This window comes from Parastagonospora nodorum, assembly GCF_000146915.1.
Source record: "Parastagonospora nodorum SN15 chromosome Unknown scaffold_6, whole genome shotgun sequence".
NCBI lineage: Eukaryota > Fungi > Ascomycota > Dothideomycetes > Pleosporales > Phaeosphaeriaceae > Parastagonospora > Parastagonospora nodorum.
The window spans coordinates 719713-737421 of NW_001884554.1; the positions used below are offsets into that span (position 1 = coordinate 719713).

Sequence of the window (17709 nt, forward strand, 5' to 3'; positions counted from 1 at the left end):
GAGAGGTTACAGCAAAAGCAACACCAGCAAGAGCTCAGAGGAAAAAAACAAGTCAATATACGAGAAAACACATGCACGGAAATCTGATCTTAGTGACTGTTGCAACGTTTCGTGCGCGCTATGTCGCATTTCGAAGTGCTGCCAGACGCTAATTGGTATGTTCAATAGAAGCCTAAATGAATTCAAAAGCTAAAAGACACATACTAATATGTTGATAAGGCATTGAAGGTACACAGTCTTATCTATTTTCGTAGTTTCACTGCCTAGATAGGTAGCTAGATGGCCGCCTTATCTTTCACTTTCCTCTTGCACTAGCACATGAGCCAGCGGCTGCCTTGCCATTGTTAGTCGAAACACGCCGCCACTCGGCTATAAAATCAGTACCTACCTGCCTCTCTCATACTTCTTTACTTTCAACGCAACTCTACCTTTGAGCACAACTGCCTCTGCGCATGTTTGGCATGCAACGGCGATTTTCTGATTTCTTTATGAGTAGCAAATACTGTTTGGATTACGACGCTACATAAGCTGTGAAGCAAGTGAATTAAGAATGCTACACGAAAGTATGCCGGGAAGGGTCGACGGAGAGGCAGGTAAGCAGTGAGTTTGAAAAGTTGCTGTTGGCGGCTAGGACAAAGCGGACGTGTTCAGAATTGCTGTCCGAACTTAGGAAGTGAGGGTAAAGACGGCAGGTCGATTTTAAATGCTGTCCGAGGACAAAGGCGGGCAGGTTTACAAATGCTGTCCGAGTTTGAAATGCTACCCGAGTTTAAGCTATAGAAGGCGGGTAGGGTTGAAATGCTACCCGAGGATAAAGGCGGGCAGGTTTACAAATGCTGCCCGAGTTTGAAATGCTATCCGAGTTTAAGCTACCCCCGAAAAACAAGCCTAACCTCCACACTCCACTACTCCACGACGATAAGGTAATAAATCCTGCGATGAGGAGTAGTCTTAAGGGATAGTATAAAGAATACCATCATAAATTTTAAGAATAATTACCTTAAAGGTTGTTGCATTGTTGCTGTGCGCGCACTGGGTCTTGGTGGTGGCTGCAACTCAGAAAATACGAGCTCCTTCGTATAGAAGGCGAGTGGGATTAGAATGCTACCCGAGGACAAAGGCGCGCAGGTTTACAAACACTGCTCGACTTTGATGAGCGGTTTGTGGAATTGAAATACAACTCGAGTTTGGAAAGTCGGTCTAGCAGAGTGGGTGACGGCCAACACTAAAGGCAGACAGGTTCAGAAATACTACTCGAGTCTGAGAAGCGGGTGGCATAATACGGCGTAACCTTCAAATGTACACGAAGCACCCGGATTGGAGTGCATGGGAAATCGGTGCTCTTCAAGCTTACGCACAACATGCGGGTGGGTTTGGAATACCCAACGACTTTGAGATGCGCCTCGATCTTCAGAAGAGAGTAAATGTTGATGCTGTCCGGGTTTAGAATGTCTACCGACTTTTGGAAAGCGTGTCGCATTTCAGAGTCGTGTGGTATTTCAGGCCACTCGCATTCCCCTGCCGTCTCACAGCTGCGTCATGGACGTTGTCAAAACTCCGAGCCAGTCGTCAATGCCGCTCGCGCTATGAAAGCAGTCTGCGATTGAAATAGCGTTACGACAATTTTATAAGGTCGTGCTCTGGGAACCTTAATATACCGCCCGAGTTTCTAACGCTACACGAATTCAACATCGGATGGATATCCTTCAGAGCCATCCGAGTTCGGATATACCACCCGGGTTTAACCGCTCAGCCTTATTTCCGGGCGGTCTTAAGCCACCCGAGTTTCCAAACCCAAGCGACTTCCATCTCGGGTCATATACTTCAAAGCAGACCGGGTTCCGAAACCCAAACCGTGTAAAATGCGGGCGGGGATCCAAAGCCTTTCGACTTTTCCAACACCAACCGAAACACACAACACGCGCACGCAGCAAACAACTAGACCAACAGCCCTGTTGAAGAAGAGATTCCAACGATGACACTGAAATTGGAACGACGAGAGAATAAATCTCCGATGGCTTTGGGTTGGTGCATCGAGGGCGGGATGCACTGGTACGTCCACGACGTGCTGCCAAGCTCCCTGTTGGTCATGGCGTATGTTTTTTATCGACAAGAACGCATTGTAAGGGTAAAGGTACAATGGCTGACACACAGATTGAAGGGGCACTTGTAATAACCAGGTCCCAATGGGGTGGCGTGGTGGCAGGTTCGGACACCGTGATCATGGTAAGAGAGCGCGAAGCGGTCAGCTGTTCATCGGTGGATGATGTATAGCGAAAGATTGAGGAAAATCCAATGCAAAGGATTTTAGATTCTTGGTCCTTTCTGGCACATGGGCGCGAATATTCAAAACAACCTGACCATCTGCGCTGACCCTCCGAGCCTGGAGCAATGCACATATGACCAACCAACAACGAATGAATCCTCCGCAACTCTTTAATTTTACGTTCTGGGACGCCTCTCTCACACGACCATCATACTGTGCGTGGTTGATTCTGGGAAGAAGAGGATAACAAACATATGTTCACTGCTGGGAACTTCTTTCGACTCTACAGCCATCGACGTTGCCTTGGTAAACCTTTTTTTTGGAAAGAGAAAGAGAGCAACGTGATGTTAGAAAGAATGGAGAGCGTGGCACTGTGACGCGATTTATACGCGCGCAAGGCATGTAAAAATGAGATGGTCTTGTGACATGGAAAGAGGTCAAAAGACATACGCAATGTAGGAATATGTTTGTTCATAGGATATCACCCTCTTATCTACAACTCATCCTTCTTCCTCTCCCCACTTTCCCCTCCCACCGCCTGTTGCTCCTGCGCCTGCGCCGCCTCAAATTTCTCCCTCTCCTTATCCTCCTCCCACATCTTCTTCTTCGGATTCCGTGGCTTGTCGCTCTCCTTCAGAATCGTGCCATCACCCCTCCTAACCGGACCCTCTTCCTCTTCCTGCCTCTGCTCTCTGAATTGCGGGTGATCCGGCACCTCCTCTTGCTGCTGTTTTTTCTGCTCCGCCATTTTGCCGATTTGCTGTGAGTGTGAGCCTGGTGGACTGGGGTCGCCGCCGTGCATGTATCCGCGTCCTCCACCGCCGACGCGCACGTAGTGCTGTGGTTGGTTCTTGTGCCGCGGAGGGCCGCCTGTTGCGCTGGGCTTGACGATGAGGCTTGTAGAGGCCTGTGAGGAGGTTGCGACGCTGGTTGTGGCTGCCGAAGAGGCGGATGCGAGACCGAAAACACCGAAGACGATGCGGAAGACGAGTTTAAGCGGCCAAATGAGGAACCAGGTGAGTGGTCCGTAAAGCCAACGTCGGAATATGAGCCAGACCACGGTTGTGATGAGGATATAGAAGGTGGTCTCGAGGTACCACGTGTCGCTCTTTGTGCTCTTCAGTAAAGTTGAGAGCAGGTTCTTGCTGTTTGCGAGTAGCGTGTTGAGGTCCGAGTACTTCTCTCCAAGGTCTGCGAGCGCGGCTGTGGACTGTTCGAGTGTCTCTTGTGCGAATCTAGAGCGTGACAGCTCGCCTTGCATCAACTGGTGCGTCCGTCGCAGCGCAGAAGTGACGTCTGACGAGGCCTGGGCGACTACTTCGCCTTCTGAGAGACCTTGGGCCTGCTTTCTTTGACGGTATGTGGAGGAGGGTGTTGATGTGCCGGATTGGAGGTTCGAGAAGAGCAGCTCGCGTTCTTTCAGCTTCGCGCGGTCGGCGTTGTGTTTGGCAGTGAGTTGGGCTTTGCGGAACTGCGCCCGTGATCTGTGAGGTTGGAGAGATTAGTAAATCGTATGGAGAGTAGCCAATCCAGGATATGCTTACGACTTCAAATCCTCTGTCAATCTCGCAAGGAGCACAGCAAGTCTGCTCCGCTCGCTCTCGTTCTTGCTGTCTCTCCTCCGTATCGAGCTGTTCGCGCCGCCAACAACGTCTTCAACTTCCTGTCTCACAATTTCAAGATCCTCCTCTATCCCCTTCAAACTCTCATGTATCTCAGCACTTAGTTCCAGTCGAACGTCCCCCTCTTCCGCGCCCAGTGGTTGGGATCCAGGCTGGAAGTCGAGTTTCGCAAGTCGTTGTATGAGTTGTCCAAGACTCTTGTTAGATTCGGAGAGAGCAGTCAGACGGGTTATGAGTGTCTGCGTGGTGGCAGGAACAGGCGGCATGTCTATTCTGTACAGATTTCGGAAAGGTGGTCGAATGCGATGACATAGGTGCTCCAGTGGGGCTATTCCCTCTACGGCTGCGCTACAGATCGCCGGAGCACGGGCCCCCAGAAAGTACGAAGTATCGCGAACCACTGGTACGGCGACCAATTGCGACGACGACGTCAGCTTGTCGCTTTGTACCTATGTAAGTCTATGCACTACTGCTTTCGAACCTCTTACTGACTCTCGTCAGCGACATATCGACAATCCACCAATCGTCCGCCCATAGCCAACATGATCACCCGATTCCTCACCGACGTTCGCGTAACCTTCAACCCATTCTCCCTGCGCTCGAAGCCTGCTCGACTATTCCTGTCGCTTATACCACCGAATGCGCGCTCGGATGGCATGAAGATCGAGTCCAAGATGCTGCCGCGGACCAGCAAGGAGCCTGCGAGGCTGGCTGTAAAGTTCAGTACGTCAAACCCCACAATGCACTCGTCAGAGAAGATGGACGATTCTTCAGCTAGATCTTCGAAACCGGAGAGCCAAGTTCTCAGTAGTGTGGTTCTGGATTGCAGGCTAATAAATGAACGCAGAGGACGGCAAAGAAATGGATATGGACCTAGACAAGATGCGGATAACAGATGTCATGGAGGAGGTTGATCGACATTCACGACAATTGGCGCGAAAGGAGGAGCTCAATGGCAATTAAATGAAGCAACGAATCCCACAAGTGGGCAATGTACAAACATCATGGGAAGCATTATGTGGAGTCACGGTTTGCATTGGGCAATTGGTCGTGCTCAGGATCAGGCTATGCTTTTTGATGAGTCTATGTATACCATTCAGTCATATGCAATGTAGCATGGCATGTCCAATCCAGCTGCCTTCTAGCACAGTGGCCAGTCCGGATCACACGCTCACTCCAACTAGGAGGAAGGTGCACCAGAGATGTAGAACCACTTGTCGATGCTGGGGTCGATGGGGCCGGGTGCCTTGTTCTCGCCCTGGGGAATGTTGAGCGAGCTGGGGTCGGTGCGCTCGGGAGAGTGGGACACGGTGGTGTTGACAAGGCTGAGGTCCTCCTTGGGGGTCTTGCCAGTGGCAAGCTTCTCCCAGGCCTCGGCACACTCGCGGACAATGTCCATGGCGTACTTCTTGTTCTTGCACTCGCCGGAGAAGGCAAACTGGTTCTCGGGCTTGCCATCGGGGATCTTGTAGATGCGGAACCACTCGTTGGTGGCGCGGAGGAGGCCGGGCAGGTGGCGCTCAACGTCCTCGACGTCATTCAGCTTGGGGGCCAGCGGGTCGTTCACGTTGATAACCATGATCTTCCAGTCGGTCTCACCCTCGTCGAGCAAGGCCATGACACCGAGCACCTTGACCTGGATGACCTCTCCGGGCTTGTTGACAAGCTCGCCGATCTCGCAGACGTCGAGCGGGTCGTTGTCGCCCTTGGCCTTGGTCTCCTGGTGGGTGACATTGGGATCCTCCCACGTCTACAACTTGTGTTAGTATTCGTCCTATTGACCGACATCGGGCTCGCGTCATCGCACCTGAGGGAAGGCACCGTAGTTCCAGAGGTAGCCCTTGTGGGGGAAGCAGTTCCTCACGTAACGGAGCTTGCCCTTCTTGATGTCCTGCTTGATGGGGTTGAGCGTCTCCTCCTTGGAGATCTGTCGAGGAGCGTCAGTAAAGCTACCATTTCGCGGGGGCGGTCATTGGACAGGCAATTGGGGGAGACACACCTCCATCTTGGCATTGGTCCAGCGGGGCACCTCAACAATCATGTTGAGGACGGTCTGCTGCTCGTTGGCATAGAGAGGAATGTCGTGCCATGGCGAGACGAGCTGTCCGTCCTTCTCAATGAAGATACGGTGCTCGAGCGTGTTGGCCGCGCCGATTCTGCGGGTGGTGTAGGTCATTTTGGACAATGGTTTAGCGGATGCTGGGGGTGTCGAGGTTGCGGAGAGCTGCTCCTGTATTTGTTTGATTCTGCTGGTGGGGCTGGAACGCGGGGTTTTTCCGGAAGGCGCCACTGTGACCAACGTCACCACCGACTGTCTGCATAGGGCAGACGTCGGAATAGGAAAGGAAGACTGCAATTGGGGAACAAGGCGCCTGGCTGGGACGAGCCGCAATGAAGATCGAATGAAGAACATGCAGATGTTATCTGCCCAATACCGGCTAGAGGTGCAACCGGCTATCCCGTAGCAATAGCCCCAAACCGAGGATGTGAGGACACCAGTTGCGGAGGTCGCTTTCTCGAAGCTCAAGATTTCTGCGCACAGACCACGAAATCAACAATGCCTGACGTGGATCACCACTCTCACTTCAGTACAATCTATTGGGACGCCAGAATCCTGGAGCAACTACAGTGTTATCTGTCGATATGCGCTGCACACTGCCAACCATCGTACCCAGAGCCCCTAATCCAGGATCTGTCGCCTCATAATCCCTTCCATACGACGGTGGTCCCTCGACCTCATCATACCAATCTGGCGCGTTGGCTTGAGAATGCATCAGCTCCTCCTCGGGCGAATTAAAGTCGGAAAATTCTTCCTCAACGATCGCTCCCGGGAAATGCATTCGCTCCGCTTGCTGTTGGTAAATACTGCGGCCTGAAAAGTTCGGAGCCCTGGGCGCAGGTGCCTCTATCTCTTGAAACCGAACAGTAGGTCGTCTGTGTGTCTTGGCCATAGCCACTGGCGCGACTCTAGTCACTTTGTTACTGATGTAAGGTGCATCTACTTCACGGTGGCTTCTGTGTGGCTCTGTGGCGCATCGTTGTGCACTGTACGTTCTGTTGCAGTGTTGTATGGCTCTCCCGAGGTCCGAAGAAGTTTCGCGCACGTCGTCCATGTGCCCTTCAGGTCGGTGCGAGTTCACCACAGTGTTGTGGGTAGCCGAATGGGTGGCTTTTTGACGCGTTGCAGACTTTGCACTGACGCCAGATTCACGGTATTCAACATCGACTCTGGCGGGCTTCGACACGAACGGTGGCATCGATGACGGAGAGCCGACAGACTCAGTGGACTGGAACTTTGCGGCGCGGTCCACAAGATCTAACTTGCGTGGCGATGAAGTGTGCTGGGGGTATGAGTGAGATCTTGACATCCTGTTCTGAGAAAGAGCCACGGAAGACATCTGGAAGCGCTCAGTGCTTTCATTGCTCCTTTGCTTGCGCGGTATAGGCGGCACAGGAACCTTGAGCCTGCAGTCTCCCCTGCCACTTAAGTTGATGCCTAATTGGCGATGATTTGAGACCTGGTGGGGGTCGTGGTTTTCGACAGGCGGATGCTTCGGACGTCTGGGGGTCAGGTCCGGTGATCGGACAGATTCTGGCCACGACACATAGCTTGTACTTTCGTGTCGAGGTCCCCTGCTTCCAAATCCCAGGTAGGATCCCTTGCCAGGAATTTCAATTGTTGGTACGACGCCGCTAGACTTTGACGACTGCTCCGGCTCGTGATGTCGGATCGCCGTAATCAAGTCCTCCACCGCCCGAGCCTGCTTTGTTGGCACATTGTTGTCTTTCTCCGCCAGAGCAGGTTGTACCGAGGTGAAGAAGGCAGATATCTCTCCCTCTTTCGTTTGCACGTGATCCTTTTTGCGTTTCTTCTTTGAAGTACCTTGCTCGGGAGTTGACTCTGGTTGGTCCTTTTCTTTCTGCAAGAACTTCATCTCGGAGAAGACAAGATCGGGCACTGAAGTCGTGTCAGCTGTACACTGACAACAGGTGCCACTACAGGGAGAGGCTTACATCCACGACCTCGAACAGCCGTCGAGGTCTTGCCCTTGTTGAAGATGCCTAGGTGGTCCTTCGGCTTCAGCTACCGCCCAATCATCAGCAACGTCACATATCACTGCGTGTTCGGCAACTCTTACAGTCAACCGATCCCTGGAAACGTTCTTGGCGTGGAAATTTTGAGCTACGCCACTGTCCGATTTGTCGCCCTTCTTGCGTTTTGACTTGCGCCTCGGATTCTTTGATTCGTCCTTTCGACTCTGGTGCACATGTTTGCCCCGCTCCTTGTTTCGTTTCGGCTCGTAAAGCTCTGGGCGCGTCTTACGGCGAGGTCGTCGTGCATACCGATGGCTCGATGATTCGCTGCCGGTAGAATCGCTTCGGCTAGGGCGCGATGCGTCGCTGTGAGCACTCGTATCCACTTGCTTTTCAGGCGTGGGCTTTGTCTTCACTGGTGACACTCTCGGCAAGTAGGTTTGAGGGGCGAGCAGCGAGCTGTCGGATCTGGCTCGCTTCCGTGCATGTTTGTCCTTGAACACAGCCCGAGGTATCTCTGTAGGTTGGAAGAAGGCGGAGTCTGAAGCTTGACCTTGCTTCGGAGGGATTCCTGCCTCTGCAGTCTCGTTCAGCCATCTCTCAATATCCATGATGACCTCAGGTCAGCGCAGTACTGTATGACACCGGAACAGCAGGCGACCGGCAATCGAGCGAGCCGAGCCGTGCCGGGTATGAATTGAAATGCCGGCCTGACGGTGTGGAATGCTTCAGAGGTATTTGTCGTCGTACAACATGGTATCGGTCGCGCTGAACGGCGAGGGTGGCCAGCAACCTGCTGGGGATTATCGCCGTGTAACGTGGGGAACCAGATGAAGTGCAGCAAGTGTACAGGGCCTTGGTTCATTCTCTTGCGTCAATGTGGTGGGGCGGATGCCTGGGTTCATCGAGACAGGAAGCCACGATTGGGTTCCGACCTGTGCCTTCCCTCGCGATGAGGAAAGCACGATGACCGCATGACGCACACGACGCACACTGCCAACCCGAGATACAGTCGTGTTCTGATGCTGTATTGCAGAAAGATGGCGTCGAAGCTATGCCAGTGCGAATCGGAAAAGCGGTGACTTTGCTACATGGATATGTCATGAGGCTTGAGGTGACGCTCTCTGATTGGCGGAACGGGTATCCTCGACGGCACGACAGAGTTGATCTTCTCTGTCACATCATGTTGCACATGAGGGAACGAGATATTGAGCTGAGGGGGCGGAAACAGTGCTCGTCACATGAGCTTCACCGCTGGGCATTGGAAGACCACCAGGCAATTCCCAATTTCGCTGCGGTGCAGTATCAAGGTGCGCACAGTTTTGTTACAATCACTGCTCACAAAGATCTGTGCCACATTGAACGAGTCGGGATCTGTGACACAGCGACGGTCCGCGGATCAGCGTCGATTCATGGCTGCCTCAAGAGCATCGATTGCATTCCATTTCCACCGTGGCATCGCGGCTGTCCAGACATGGATGCAACCTCGTCGTCTACTCACTAAGTAATACTCCGTGCAACGACACTGACTAGAAGAACGTTTCCTCGCCTAGTTGTAGCCGGGCAGGTAGTCTCGGGCGACGTGAGACGGCGACAAGCCCGCAGTTCGCACGGGCCATAGCGTATTCCTGCCAGCCCCCGGTCGAGCGCCCATCCCAAGTTCCCCACACCTGTTCGACGGTGTCCCTTGATAAGCTTCGCTGAACCACTCTCTGTCCGACCAATGCGAGCGCGTCGTGGGCACCTCATCTGCTGGCCGTGCCTTTCGATGTCCGACGCTCGCTGCCCCTCCAAGCACGCCACTCGCCGTCTGCAGGATTTTCATTGTCGCTCCGTGTATCAATTGGCCCAGTAATAATGGGTGCGTGCGCGCATATGCCGGCACCGTGATGGAGTGGCCGTGGCGGACCACCTATCACAAAATTCGACATGTCGCTTTTTGCGTGGCCGAGACGATGGCTCAGACGTCTCCCTTACCATTGGGCCCGTTTAGAGGCGGCCTAGCGGAGCCTGCATATACCCAGCATGAGGAAACAGACACGGGACAGACTAATGCCCGCAGTGTGCCAGTACAGGCGGGCGAGCAGCATACTCATTGTGCCATCATCAGGCGCCGCATCCAGACAGGCCTTCCGGGAGAGTGCCCCTCTGCTGTAGTGCTGCCCAGGCGCAGGGAGATGCTCGAACCGTACGTAGACAGCCTGGTTGGACACCTAGACCGGGCTTACTGCCTTTACCAGGCCACGTTTCTTCCCTGCTTTCTGATAAATTCCAGCTGCCTGCTGCCCATCTTCTCGCGTTTGCGCAAACTCAGCTAGCGCTCTTTTGTATCTCTTGGAGGGGTCAAGTCAACTTTACCTACTTCAAGCGTCGTGCCTGCCCCACCAACCGTGATTTGAACACCTCGCTATCCTCCCTACAACTCGTGCTCTCACAACACGAATTCCTTGCTACCGACTTACTCACTCCTCTACTACCCAAGAGGAATCGCCTGCGCCATCTACACCTACACAGCCTGGTGCGCTCAAGATCAAATGTTCGTTCCGCATGTTGCTACCTGTTACTTGCACGAGGCGCCGCGAAGGATTCCTCGCGCGCCTCTGCCTCCCGCGTTTCCTTAAGTCTCTTCTGTTTCCTGTCGCTGCCTTGCTTTGAGGCTCTTTGTATTGCGCGCTTTGTTCTGAGCTCCGAGTGCTTGTATTGAGACCGTTCAGTGTTCGAATCAGTTACCATCATGTCCAAGCTCTTCATTGGGTAAGTATCCGCCTCCCAACATTGTCGTCTACCGCTAATGTCAACCAGTGGCCTTGCCTGGCACACGGACGATGGCACACTCCGCCAGAAGTTCGAGGAGTTCGGTCAAGTCGAGGAAGCCGTCAGTGACACACTCGTGGCGCCCGTCACTGTACTAGGAATCAATCGCTGACACCCGCGCAGGTCGTCGTGAAAGACCGCGATACCGGTCGCAGCAGGGGCTTCGGCTTTGTGCGCTTCGCCAACGATGCCGACGCTGATGCCGCCATGAACGCTCTTAACAACGAGGAGTACGTCCCCCCCCCTCCCCACCATGCATAGCGTCAACGCGAACTGCGCTACGCTGTCACGGCATGGGTACCCAATCCGTTCAATGGTGCTAATTTACCCAGGTTCGATGGACGTAGGATCCGTGTCGACAAGGCCTCTGACCGCGCTAGCGGTGGCGGCGGTGGTGGTCGCGGAGGAGGCTACAGCGGAGGAGGCGGATATGGCCGTGGAGGTGGCGGTGGCTACGGTGGTGGCCAGGGAGGTACGTGTTGAACTCTAAGCTTTCTCGAAGCCCTCGCTGACTCTTTTTTCTAGGATATGGCGGCGGTGGCGGACGTGAAGGCTACGGCGGCGGACAGGGTGGCGCATCTTGGGGACCTCCTCAGGGCGGCCAGGGCGGCTACCCTCCTCGTGGCGGTTACCAGGGTGGTGGTGGCCAGGGAGGCTATGGTGGCCAGGAGCAGCAGGGTGGCGGCCAGCAATACTAGATGTTGCTACTGGCCTCTTGCTCGCAGCTTATGATCGATCTCTCGGCACGGCGGCATATGGCGGACGGAGTTCTGGGGTTGTGAGTGGCCGTTATACATGGTACACTTCGTAATGTTACAGGTTCGAATGGGCGCTGGCAACCCAATGGACACCCGAGCTTGCATGGAATCTCTCAGAGTGGGAGTGGTTGGTACGGACGAGTATGGTTATACCCACTGTGCTGCTACTCTGTACACTTAGTATGCGTCAAAAAAGATTTGTTTCATTGACCAGCCGTGCTCTTCGTTCTGTTGTCGTGACAAGCCTCGAGTGAACATGACGTCGCTCTGCACCAGCATGACTATCCCTGACGATACACGAGAGTTCTGTCGCTTGCCAAATTCGGCAGCTGTGTTACCGAAGAGGCGACGGAGCCGTTGATAATGAGACAGCCCCACAAATGACATGAGGAGCAATGGAGGCTCTGCGGTAGCTAGTCTCGAGATCTTGGTTGTCGCAGTCAAGCCACGACCTGCCAGTTTTTCTCAGACCCTGACTTCGGCAAAAAGTTCCGTGAAGCTCTCCGCATTTCATCGTACACTTGAATCAGACCCCGGCCCCTACAAAAACCAAGCAACCATTGCCCCAGACGACACATCACCAAACTAATTACTCGCAGCAACCGTCGAATTCGCAATATTGATGCGCGGCGGGGAAGGCAAGACGCAACTCCCTCGATGCACGCTTACGGGACAACGCATTGTGACCCAGCCTACATAACCGCTGTGATGCGCTGCGCAGCAAGAAACCGCCTGCTGCGATGCAAGTGATCGCTATGCGGGAACCTACACACAAGAGTCAGGCGCATGCAGCTAAACCTCAGTCTAGAAAAAAACCAGAACGATCTGCATCTCAGTTTCCGGCGCCTTGCTGCCTGCTTGGCGCGAACAGGTTTCGAGTCGAGTCGTGTGCCGGCTGAAGGATGATGTGGGATTGACGCGTTGTCGTGTCGTGTTTTCCAACCCCGCTTTCTTACACCTCTCTACTCCGGAGTACAACCCTTCGTTATCAAGACGCGATGAAGAGCTGGAACGAAGCTGAGCCGTTGATTGCGCCGTCTCAGCGTCGCCCTGCAGGTAATGGTGGAGGTCGGGTCCGCATTCGGGCGCTCGGCCTGACGTTCGCAACGTGCATGGCCATTTTCGGATTCGATGCGTTGTTTGCAGATGTCAAGAATTGGACTCCGCCGGCGTGGAGGGGGCCGGTGATTAGTGAGAAGCCGTTCGAGTGGTCTGAGGTAGGCTTCTTTCTATCTCACGTAGCCAACTCGGGACTTGGATGCCCTGATGCAGCTCATCTTGTGCAGCTGTATCGTGATTTTGGGTTAGAGGATTAATGTCGAGGTGTTGGCGTTGACCGGAAACCCATGTCCTTTTCCCTGGGTTTCTTGTACATCCATTAAAGTCCGTGGCTTTGCTTAAAGATGCTTCCCTGTCATCTCCCTGAACGCACTCCCTACTGAACACTCTCTTCCTTGGCCCCCCTTTGATGCAACTGACCGCTCGATAGATCGAAGCATCGGAAAACCTAAAGTTCCACAAATGTTACCACGATTTCGAATGTGCGAAGCTGGGCGTACCACTTGATTACTACCGCGACACATACCCAGACGAGAGAGTTAGCATTGCCATTACTAAGCTCCCAGCAAAGGTATCTGTCGATGATCCGCGTTATGCCGGACCTATCCTGATCAATCCTGGCGGTCCTGGCGGTCCTGGAGCTCTGTTTGCAACTCTCGTAGGAGAGAACTTGCAAAGCATTGTCGATGCAGACGTAAAGGTCACCAATCTCAAGGACCCCAGCGTCAAGCCGGGCGAATTGAGATACTACGACATCCTGGGTTTCGATCCACGAGGAATTGGCTGGACTGAGCCGCAAGCAGTATGCATGGACGATCCCGCCGCCTCCTGGTCATGGACACTGCGAGAAACCACCGAAGGTATACTTGGGAGCTCCGATGCAGCACTTGGCAGACTGTGGTCCATGACACATGCTTGGGGTGCTTCTTGCAAACAGGCAGTGGATGCTGAAGATGGCCCAGACATCAAGCAGTACATGTCGACAGCTCTGGTAGCACGTGATATGCTCGAGATCGTCGAGAGACATGCTTCCTGGGTTGCTGAGAAGCTGGACCAGTTGAAGAAAGACAAGTCTCGATGCCATCACGATCCTAACCCTGCTCTGTACAAATCTGAATCTGCGGAGCTGAACTACTGGGGCTTCTCATACGGCACGTTCCTGGGCTCTACATTCGCTTCCATGTTCCCTGACCGCGTCGGCCGCGTCATTCTAGACGGCGTTGTGAGCTCGTATGATTACAATCACAGTTTAGGAAACGGATCTCTCACCGACAACGAGAAGGCGGTCAGTTCGTTCTACTCATACTGTGTAGAATCTGGCCCAGCATCATGCCCGCTGGCTACATCCAACTCCACATTTGACGACGTCAAAGAACGCGTCAATAGCATCGTCAAATCACTATACCACAGCCCTCTCGCTATCAACTCCGCAAGTGGCCCAGAAATCCTAACCTACTCCGACATCAAAGGCCTCCTCTTCCAGTCTGCCTACCAACCCCAAGCTCTCTTCCCACTCGTCGCCTCCGTCCTTGCCGCCATCGAAGCCGGTCAAGGCGACATCCTCGAGTACCTCAAAGAAAGCACCCGCTACAGCCACATCTACTCCTGCCCCGTGAACGGCTCCACCCCAGCTATCGACTACACCTCCGCCGTCCCGACCTACGCCGTCCTCTGCTCGGACGGCATTGACGTCACCCACGACGACATCGCCTCATTCACAGCCTACTGGCAAGACATGGTCACCCTCGCCCCCACCTCCGCCGACATCTGGGCGATGCTGCGCCTCCGCTGCATCGCGTGGAAAATCCACGCGGCGTACAAATTCTCCGGCACCTTTGGCGGCAACACATCCCACCCGATCCTCTTCCTCAGCAACACCGCCGACCCCGTGACGCCGCTGCGCAGCGGGCGCGTCATGCACGCGCTGTTTGAGAACTCGGGGCTCCTTGTGTCGGACTCTGCGGGCCATTGTAGTGTTGCTCAGCCCGATTTGTGCATGCTCATGCATATCAAGGAGTATTTCCAGACGGGCGTGTTGCCGCCCGCTAATACGCTTTGCGTGCCGCCGACCAGTCCGTTTAGTTTGAATTCGACGGATCCGAAGAGTCCGTTTTATGATCCAGGGTTGGAGGGGATGAGGGTTGAGAGGGCGGTTAGCGGGCAGGATATGGATAAGGAGAGCATGGAGCTGCAGGATGCGGCGTGGAAGGTGGCGAGTAAGGTTGTTAGAGAGGAGTGGTTTGGGGTGGGGAGGTTGATTGGTGGGAGAGGGTTGGGGAGGGAGATGGTGAGGAGGGCGGGGTTGAGGGGGTAGCAGATGTGGTAACTGTGCTGGGACGGGTCATGATAGGGGATGGCAGGAGGGAGGTTAGGGCACATATTTGTATGATAAGGTTTCTCAATTCTGTTCTGTACACAAGATCATGCTTTTCTTCCAACCGAACGCGGATCCGGCCCAAATTGCTGCAAACGAGCTACAAGAAAAGACGATTTCACTATCGATCGGTCCGCCAGATGTTTGTGTGGTACCGTATACTGAGCGGTACTCGAGGCAGTGGCGAACGAGGATATTGTGCGACGATGGGAAGCACAAGTGAAGGTCGCTTTGATATGCAACAGCGCTCACGATGCTGTCTTCGATAAGCTGCTTATATTCCTCGCTGAGCAGCGTGCTCTCGCGGAAGACCTGTTTGCTCGGGTGTACATCCAATAGTTGCCCCAGCTCCGTGGTCTCGAGCTACAGGTACTTAGAGAACCATGGCCGACCCAAGTAGCAGATATTGCTCAACCCCATGTAAAATCTCATGTCACGCAGACGACGCAAATCTGCGGCTTTACACACTTCACCGTTCAGAAACGCCAGTTCTTCTAGGCAAGGCACCAACCGTTCCAGGAAACACTCTTTCATCCTTCGCCTCCGAGCCTTCAAGAGCGTACAACTGACTTCAAGTCTGACAATGATGCACTGCTGATACGGGGCGCGCTCAGCGATGATGTCCTCGAAGGAAGCTATGTCGTCAACCCGTACTTCCAAACAAAGTCCAGGGTAGAGTTTGTGATCGAAGTAATCGTGACGTTCCTCGCAGTTTGTTCACTCTCATCGTTGAGTATCATGACCATGTTTCATAATATTTGGCATTAGCACATGCTCGAAGGAGCCTTGATCCATGCGCAGGTCGTTATCATCATTCTGATATATCTATATAGTAGATTCCCGCAGCACCTGAAGATGTGTAGCGAATATCGTATCCTTTTCGATTTGTTGTGTCACTCTCGCCCTAATATTGAACCTTGAACAGCCCCGACAGGGCTAGATGGGATTCCATTTAAACTGAAGCCTGTAGCAAACAGAAGATCCAAGTCTCGGTCGTAGAAATTCACTCCATTGTCTTGCATAGTCAAGCATATCTTCCGCAACGCCAACTTGCGATCTCAAGGAGATGCAATGAAGATTGGGAAAATGCGACAGCAGGCATTCGTCTTCCTTTAATTGCCGTAGCTGCAAAAGGACTTTGTTGTTCAGTATGAGCTCGCGGAAACCCCCGCGCTGATCAGGACCGAGATGTTTGATGTGACGCTCCAGCTCCTCAAGGTCCTCGTAATGATGCGTTTGCAGGTATTGGACGATGAAATTTTGCTTGAAATAGTCTTCAGATGTCTCTGCAAATAACTGCCGCGATGCGCGACAGAGGGTGCCCGGAGAAGCGGCGGAGTTGGTGTCAAGGGCGTAGTTGTATACCATTTGACGGAGCTCTGCTGGGAGGCGAAGGAGCGGCGAGTTTTGCTGGTTTGCCTGCATGCTGTCAAATTCGTCAGTGTTGCGCAAGGTGAAGCGCTCATCTTTGCAAGAGCTACGTACATGGCAAGACACTCAGCATTGGGCGTGAGTGTAGGAGGGCCTCGGAATACCATGGTGTCAGAATTTGCTTAGCAGTTGGGTTGTGTTCAAGAGACTCGGTGGTCTTGAGGCGAGAAGGTGTTTGTTTAGCGCTCGTGCGCTCAGCGCCGAAGGTGAGAGAAGGTGAAGATGACGTGATGCGCAACAACCGCACAATCTCTTGATCATTTTCGAATGAGAAAAAAATCTCTTACTTTATACATTGTCGGTCTTTTGAGTCCATTGAAGTTAAGCTGGAGCTACATTTGACTACCCAAGTCTCTTTACTGATTCAAACGTCATTACCCCACTGTCGCGGTGTAGATCAATTATCTCATGAAGCAAGAGCTAGTTTTGCTTCAACAACTACGCAGTTATTATCGAAACGCAGATACGAATAACCTAAGGCCCTTGATACTCTCATAAACCAAGTGCGTGATCATTCTGAACCACTCCTTACCAGCCTTCCCATCTCACACCAATTCCAGCGACGGTCGCTCCAGCTCGCAAATATCCATACGCAGACCTTCATTACGCATCCAGTGCCTCCACCGCCGATGAAACGCAGTATTGATGTGGTATAACGCGTTCCACTTGATTTTGGGTTTGCAATATGTAATCTCTCTCAGATTTGGTAGTTCTAGCAATGGGCAGACAAGCTCAATGTTGCTGAGATCATTGAATAGATCGCACGAACCGAAATGAACATGGGTGGTCATGGTCTTTTGAAGAGGTGTAAGCTTTGCAAGTATGCCATTCATTGTCTCGATGTCGTCGTCCGGAAGGGTTATGCTGTCATGGCGGAGGAATGGTAGGATCTTGGTATCGAAGTAGGTCTGAGCAGTCTCCACGTAGATCTGATGGCTTGTGCGGGCGAAATCGAGTGGATCCCGTTCTTTGTAGCTGGCATTGTGGTGGACTCCTATGTCGAGATCGAGAGTGAAGGTGTAGATCAGATTGCGGAGTTCGGCTGGTAGGCGGAAGAGTGGAAAGTTTGTTTGATTCGATTGGACGCTATAGTAGAACTTAGTTATGATGAAGGGTTCAAAGTACTGTGGAATGACCTACATTGACAGGGACTCGACGTTTACAGTGAGTTTTACCGGACTTTTCGAGTTGAGGGCCTCCATGATGATGGATGCGTTTTGTTGAGTGATCGTTAGTTGAGAGGAGAATGCTTGCAGTGGACCACCCAGGACGACTCATTAATAATATAGATAATATAATTAATAGTCCATCACGGACCAAGTGGCGCCTAGAGTGAAAGCATTGCGATTG

At 53.0% G+C, this 17709-nt stretch overlaps 10 protein-coding genes across 10 annotated transcripts; 5 read left to right on the plus strand and 5 right to left on the minus strand.

Annotated features, from left to right (window-relative positions):
* Positions 1–1975: 1975 nt before the first annotated feature.
* SNOG_04425 (hypothetical protein) lies at positions 1976–2440 on the plus strand (the record flags this gene model as incomplete). The annotated part of the gene is made up of 3 exons (XM_001794792.1): positions 1976–2052; positions 2181–2226; positions 2312–2440. 3 exons carry the CDS (start codon positions 1976–1978, stop codon positions 2438–2440), a joined length of 252 nt encoding a protein of 83 aa, XP_001794844.1.
* Positions 2441–2759: 319 nt separating this feature from the next.
* On the minus strand, positions 2760–4154 carry SNOG_04426 (hypothetical protein; the record flags this gene model as incomplete). The annotated part of the gene is made up of 2 exons (XM_001794793.1): positions 2760–3737; positions 3837–4154. The coding sequence occupies 2 exons, from the start codon at positions 4152–4154 to the stop codon at positions 2760–2762; spliced, it is 1296 nt and encodes a 431-aa protein (XP_001794845.1).
* Positions 4155–4430: 276 nt separating this feature from the next.
* On the plus strand, positions 4431–4851 carry SNOG_04427 (hypothetical protein; the record flags this gene model as incomplete). The annotated part of the gene is made up of 2 exons (XM_001794794.1): positions 4431–4611; positions 4736–4851. 2 exons carry the CDS (start codon positions 4431–4433, stop codon positions 4849–4851), a joined length of 297 nt encoding a protein of 98 aa, XP_001794846.1.
* An 81-nt stretch (positions 4852–4932) lies between these two features.
* SNOG_04428 (hypothetical protein) lies at positions 4933–6301 on the minus strand (the record flags this gene model as incomplete). Its single annotated transcript, XM_001794795.1, has 3 exons — positions 4933–5638; positions 5696–5815; positions 5888–6301. The coding sequence occupies 3 exons, from the start codon at positions 6299–6301 to the stop codon at positions 5069–5071; spliced, it is 1104 nt and encodes a 367-aa protein (XP_001794847.1). The 3' UTR covers positions 4933–5068.
* Positions 6302–6473: 172 nt separating this feature from the next.
* SNOG_04429 (hypothetical protein) lies at positions 6474–8534 on the minus strand (the record flags this gene model as incomplete). The annotated part of the gene is made up of 3 exons (XM_001794796.1): positions 6474–7861; positions 7903–7972; positions 8028–8534. 3 exons carry the CDS (start codon positions 8532–8534, stop codon positions 6474–6476), a joined length of 1965 nt encoding a protein of 654 aa, XP_001794848.1.
* A 1344-nt stretch (positions 8535–9878) lies between these two features.
* SNOG_04430 (hypothetical protein) lies at positions 9879–10241 on the plus strand (the record flags this gene model as incomplete). The annotated part of the gene is made up of 2 exons (XM_001794797.1): positions 9879–10111; positions 10199–10241. 2 exons carry the CDS (start codon positions 9879–9881, stop codon positions 10239–10241), a joined length of 276 nt encoding a protein of 91 aa, XP_001794849.1.
* A 416-nt stretch (positions 10242–10657) lies between these two features.
* Positions 10658–11704, plus strand: SNOG_04431 (hypothetical protein; the record flags this gene model as incomplete). The annotated part of the gene is made up of 5 exons (XM_001794798.1): positions 10658–10677; positions 10726–10828; positions 10861–10967; positions 11070–11209; positions 11263–11704. 5 exons carry the CDS (start codon positions 10658–10660, stop codon positions 11433–11435), a joined length of 543 nt encoding a protein of 180 aa, XP_001794850.1. The 3' UTR covers positions 11436–11704.
* Positions 11705–12493: 789 nt separating this feature from the next.
* Positions 12494–14868, plus strand: SNOG_04432 (hypothetical protein; the record flags this gene model as incomplete). Its single annotated transcript, XM_001794799.1, has 2 exons — positions 12494–12712; positions 12985–14868. The coding sequence occupies 2 exons, from the start codon at positions 12494–12496 to the stop codon at positions 14866–14868; spliced, it is 2103 nt and encodes a 700-aa protein (XP_001794851.1).
* A 996-nt stretch (positions 14869–15864) lies between these two features.
* SNOG_04433 (hypothetical protein) lies at positions 15865–16466 on the minus strand (the record flags this gene model as incomplete). The annotated part of the gene is made up of 2 exons (XM_001794800.1): positions 15865–16354; positions 16414–16466. 2 exons carry the CDS (start codon positions 16464–16466, stop codon positions 15865–15867), a joined length of 543 nt encoding a protein of 180 aa, XP_001794852.1.
* Positions 16467–16904: 438 nt separating this feature from the next.
* On the minus strand, positions 16905–17561 carry SNOG_04434 (hypothetical protein; the record flags this gene model as incomplete). Its single annotated transcript, XM_001794801.1, has 2 exons — positions 16905–17445; positions 17500–17561. The coding sequence occupies 2 exons, from the start codon at positions 17559–17561 to the stop codon at positions 16905–16907; spliced, it is 603 nt and encodes a 200-aa protein (XP_001794853.1).
* Positions 17562–17709: the final 148 nt, after the last annotated feature.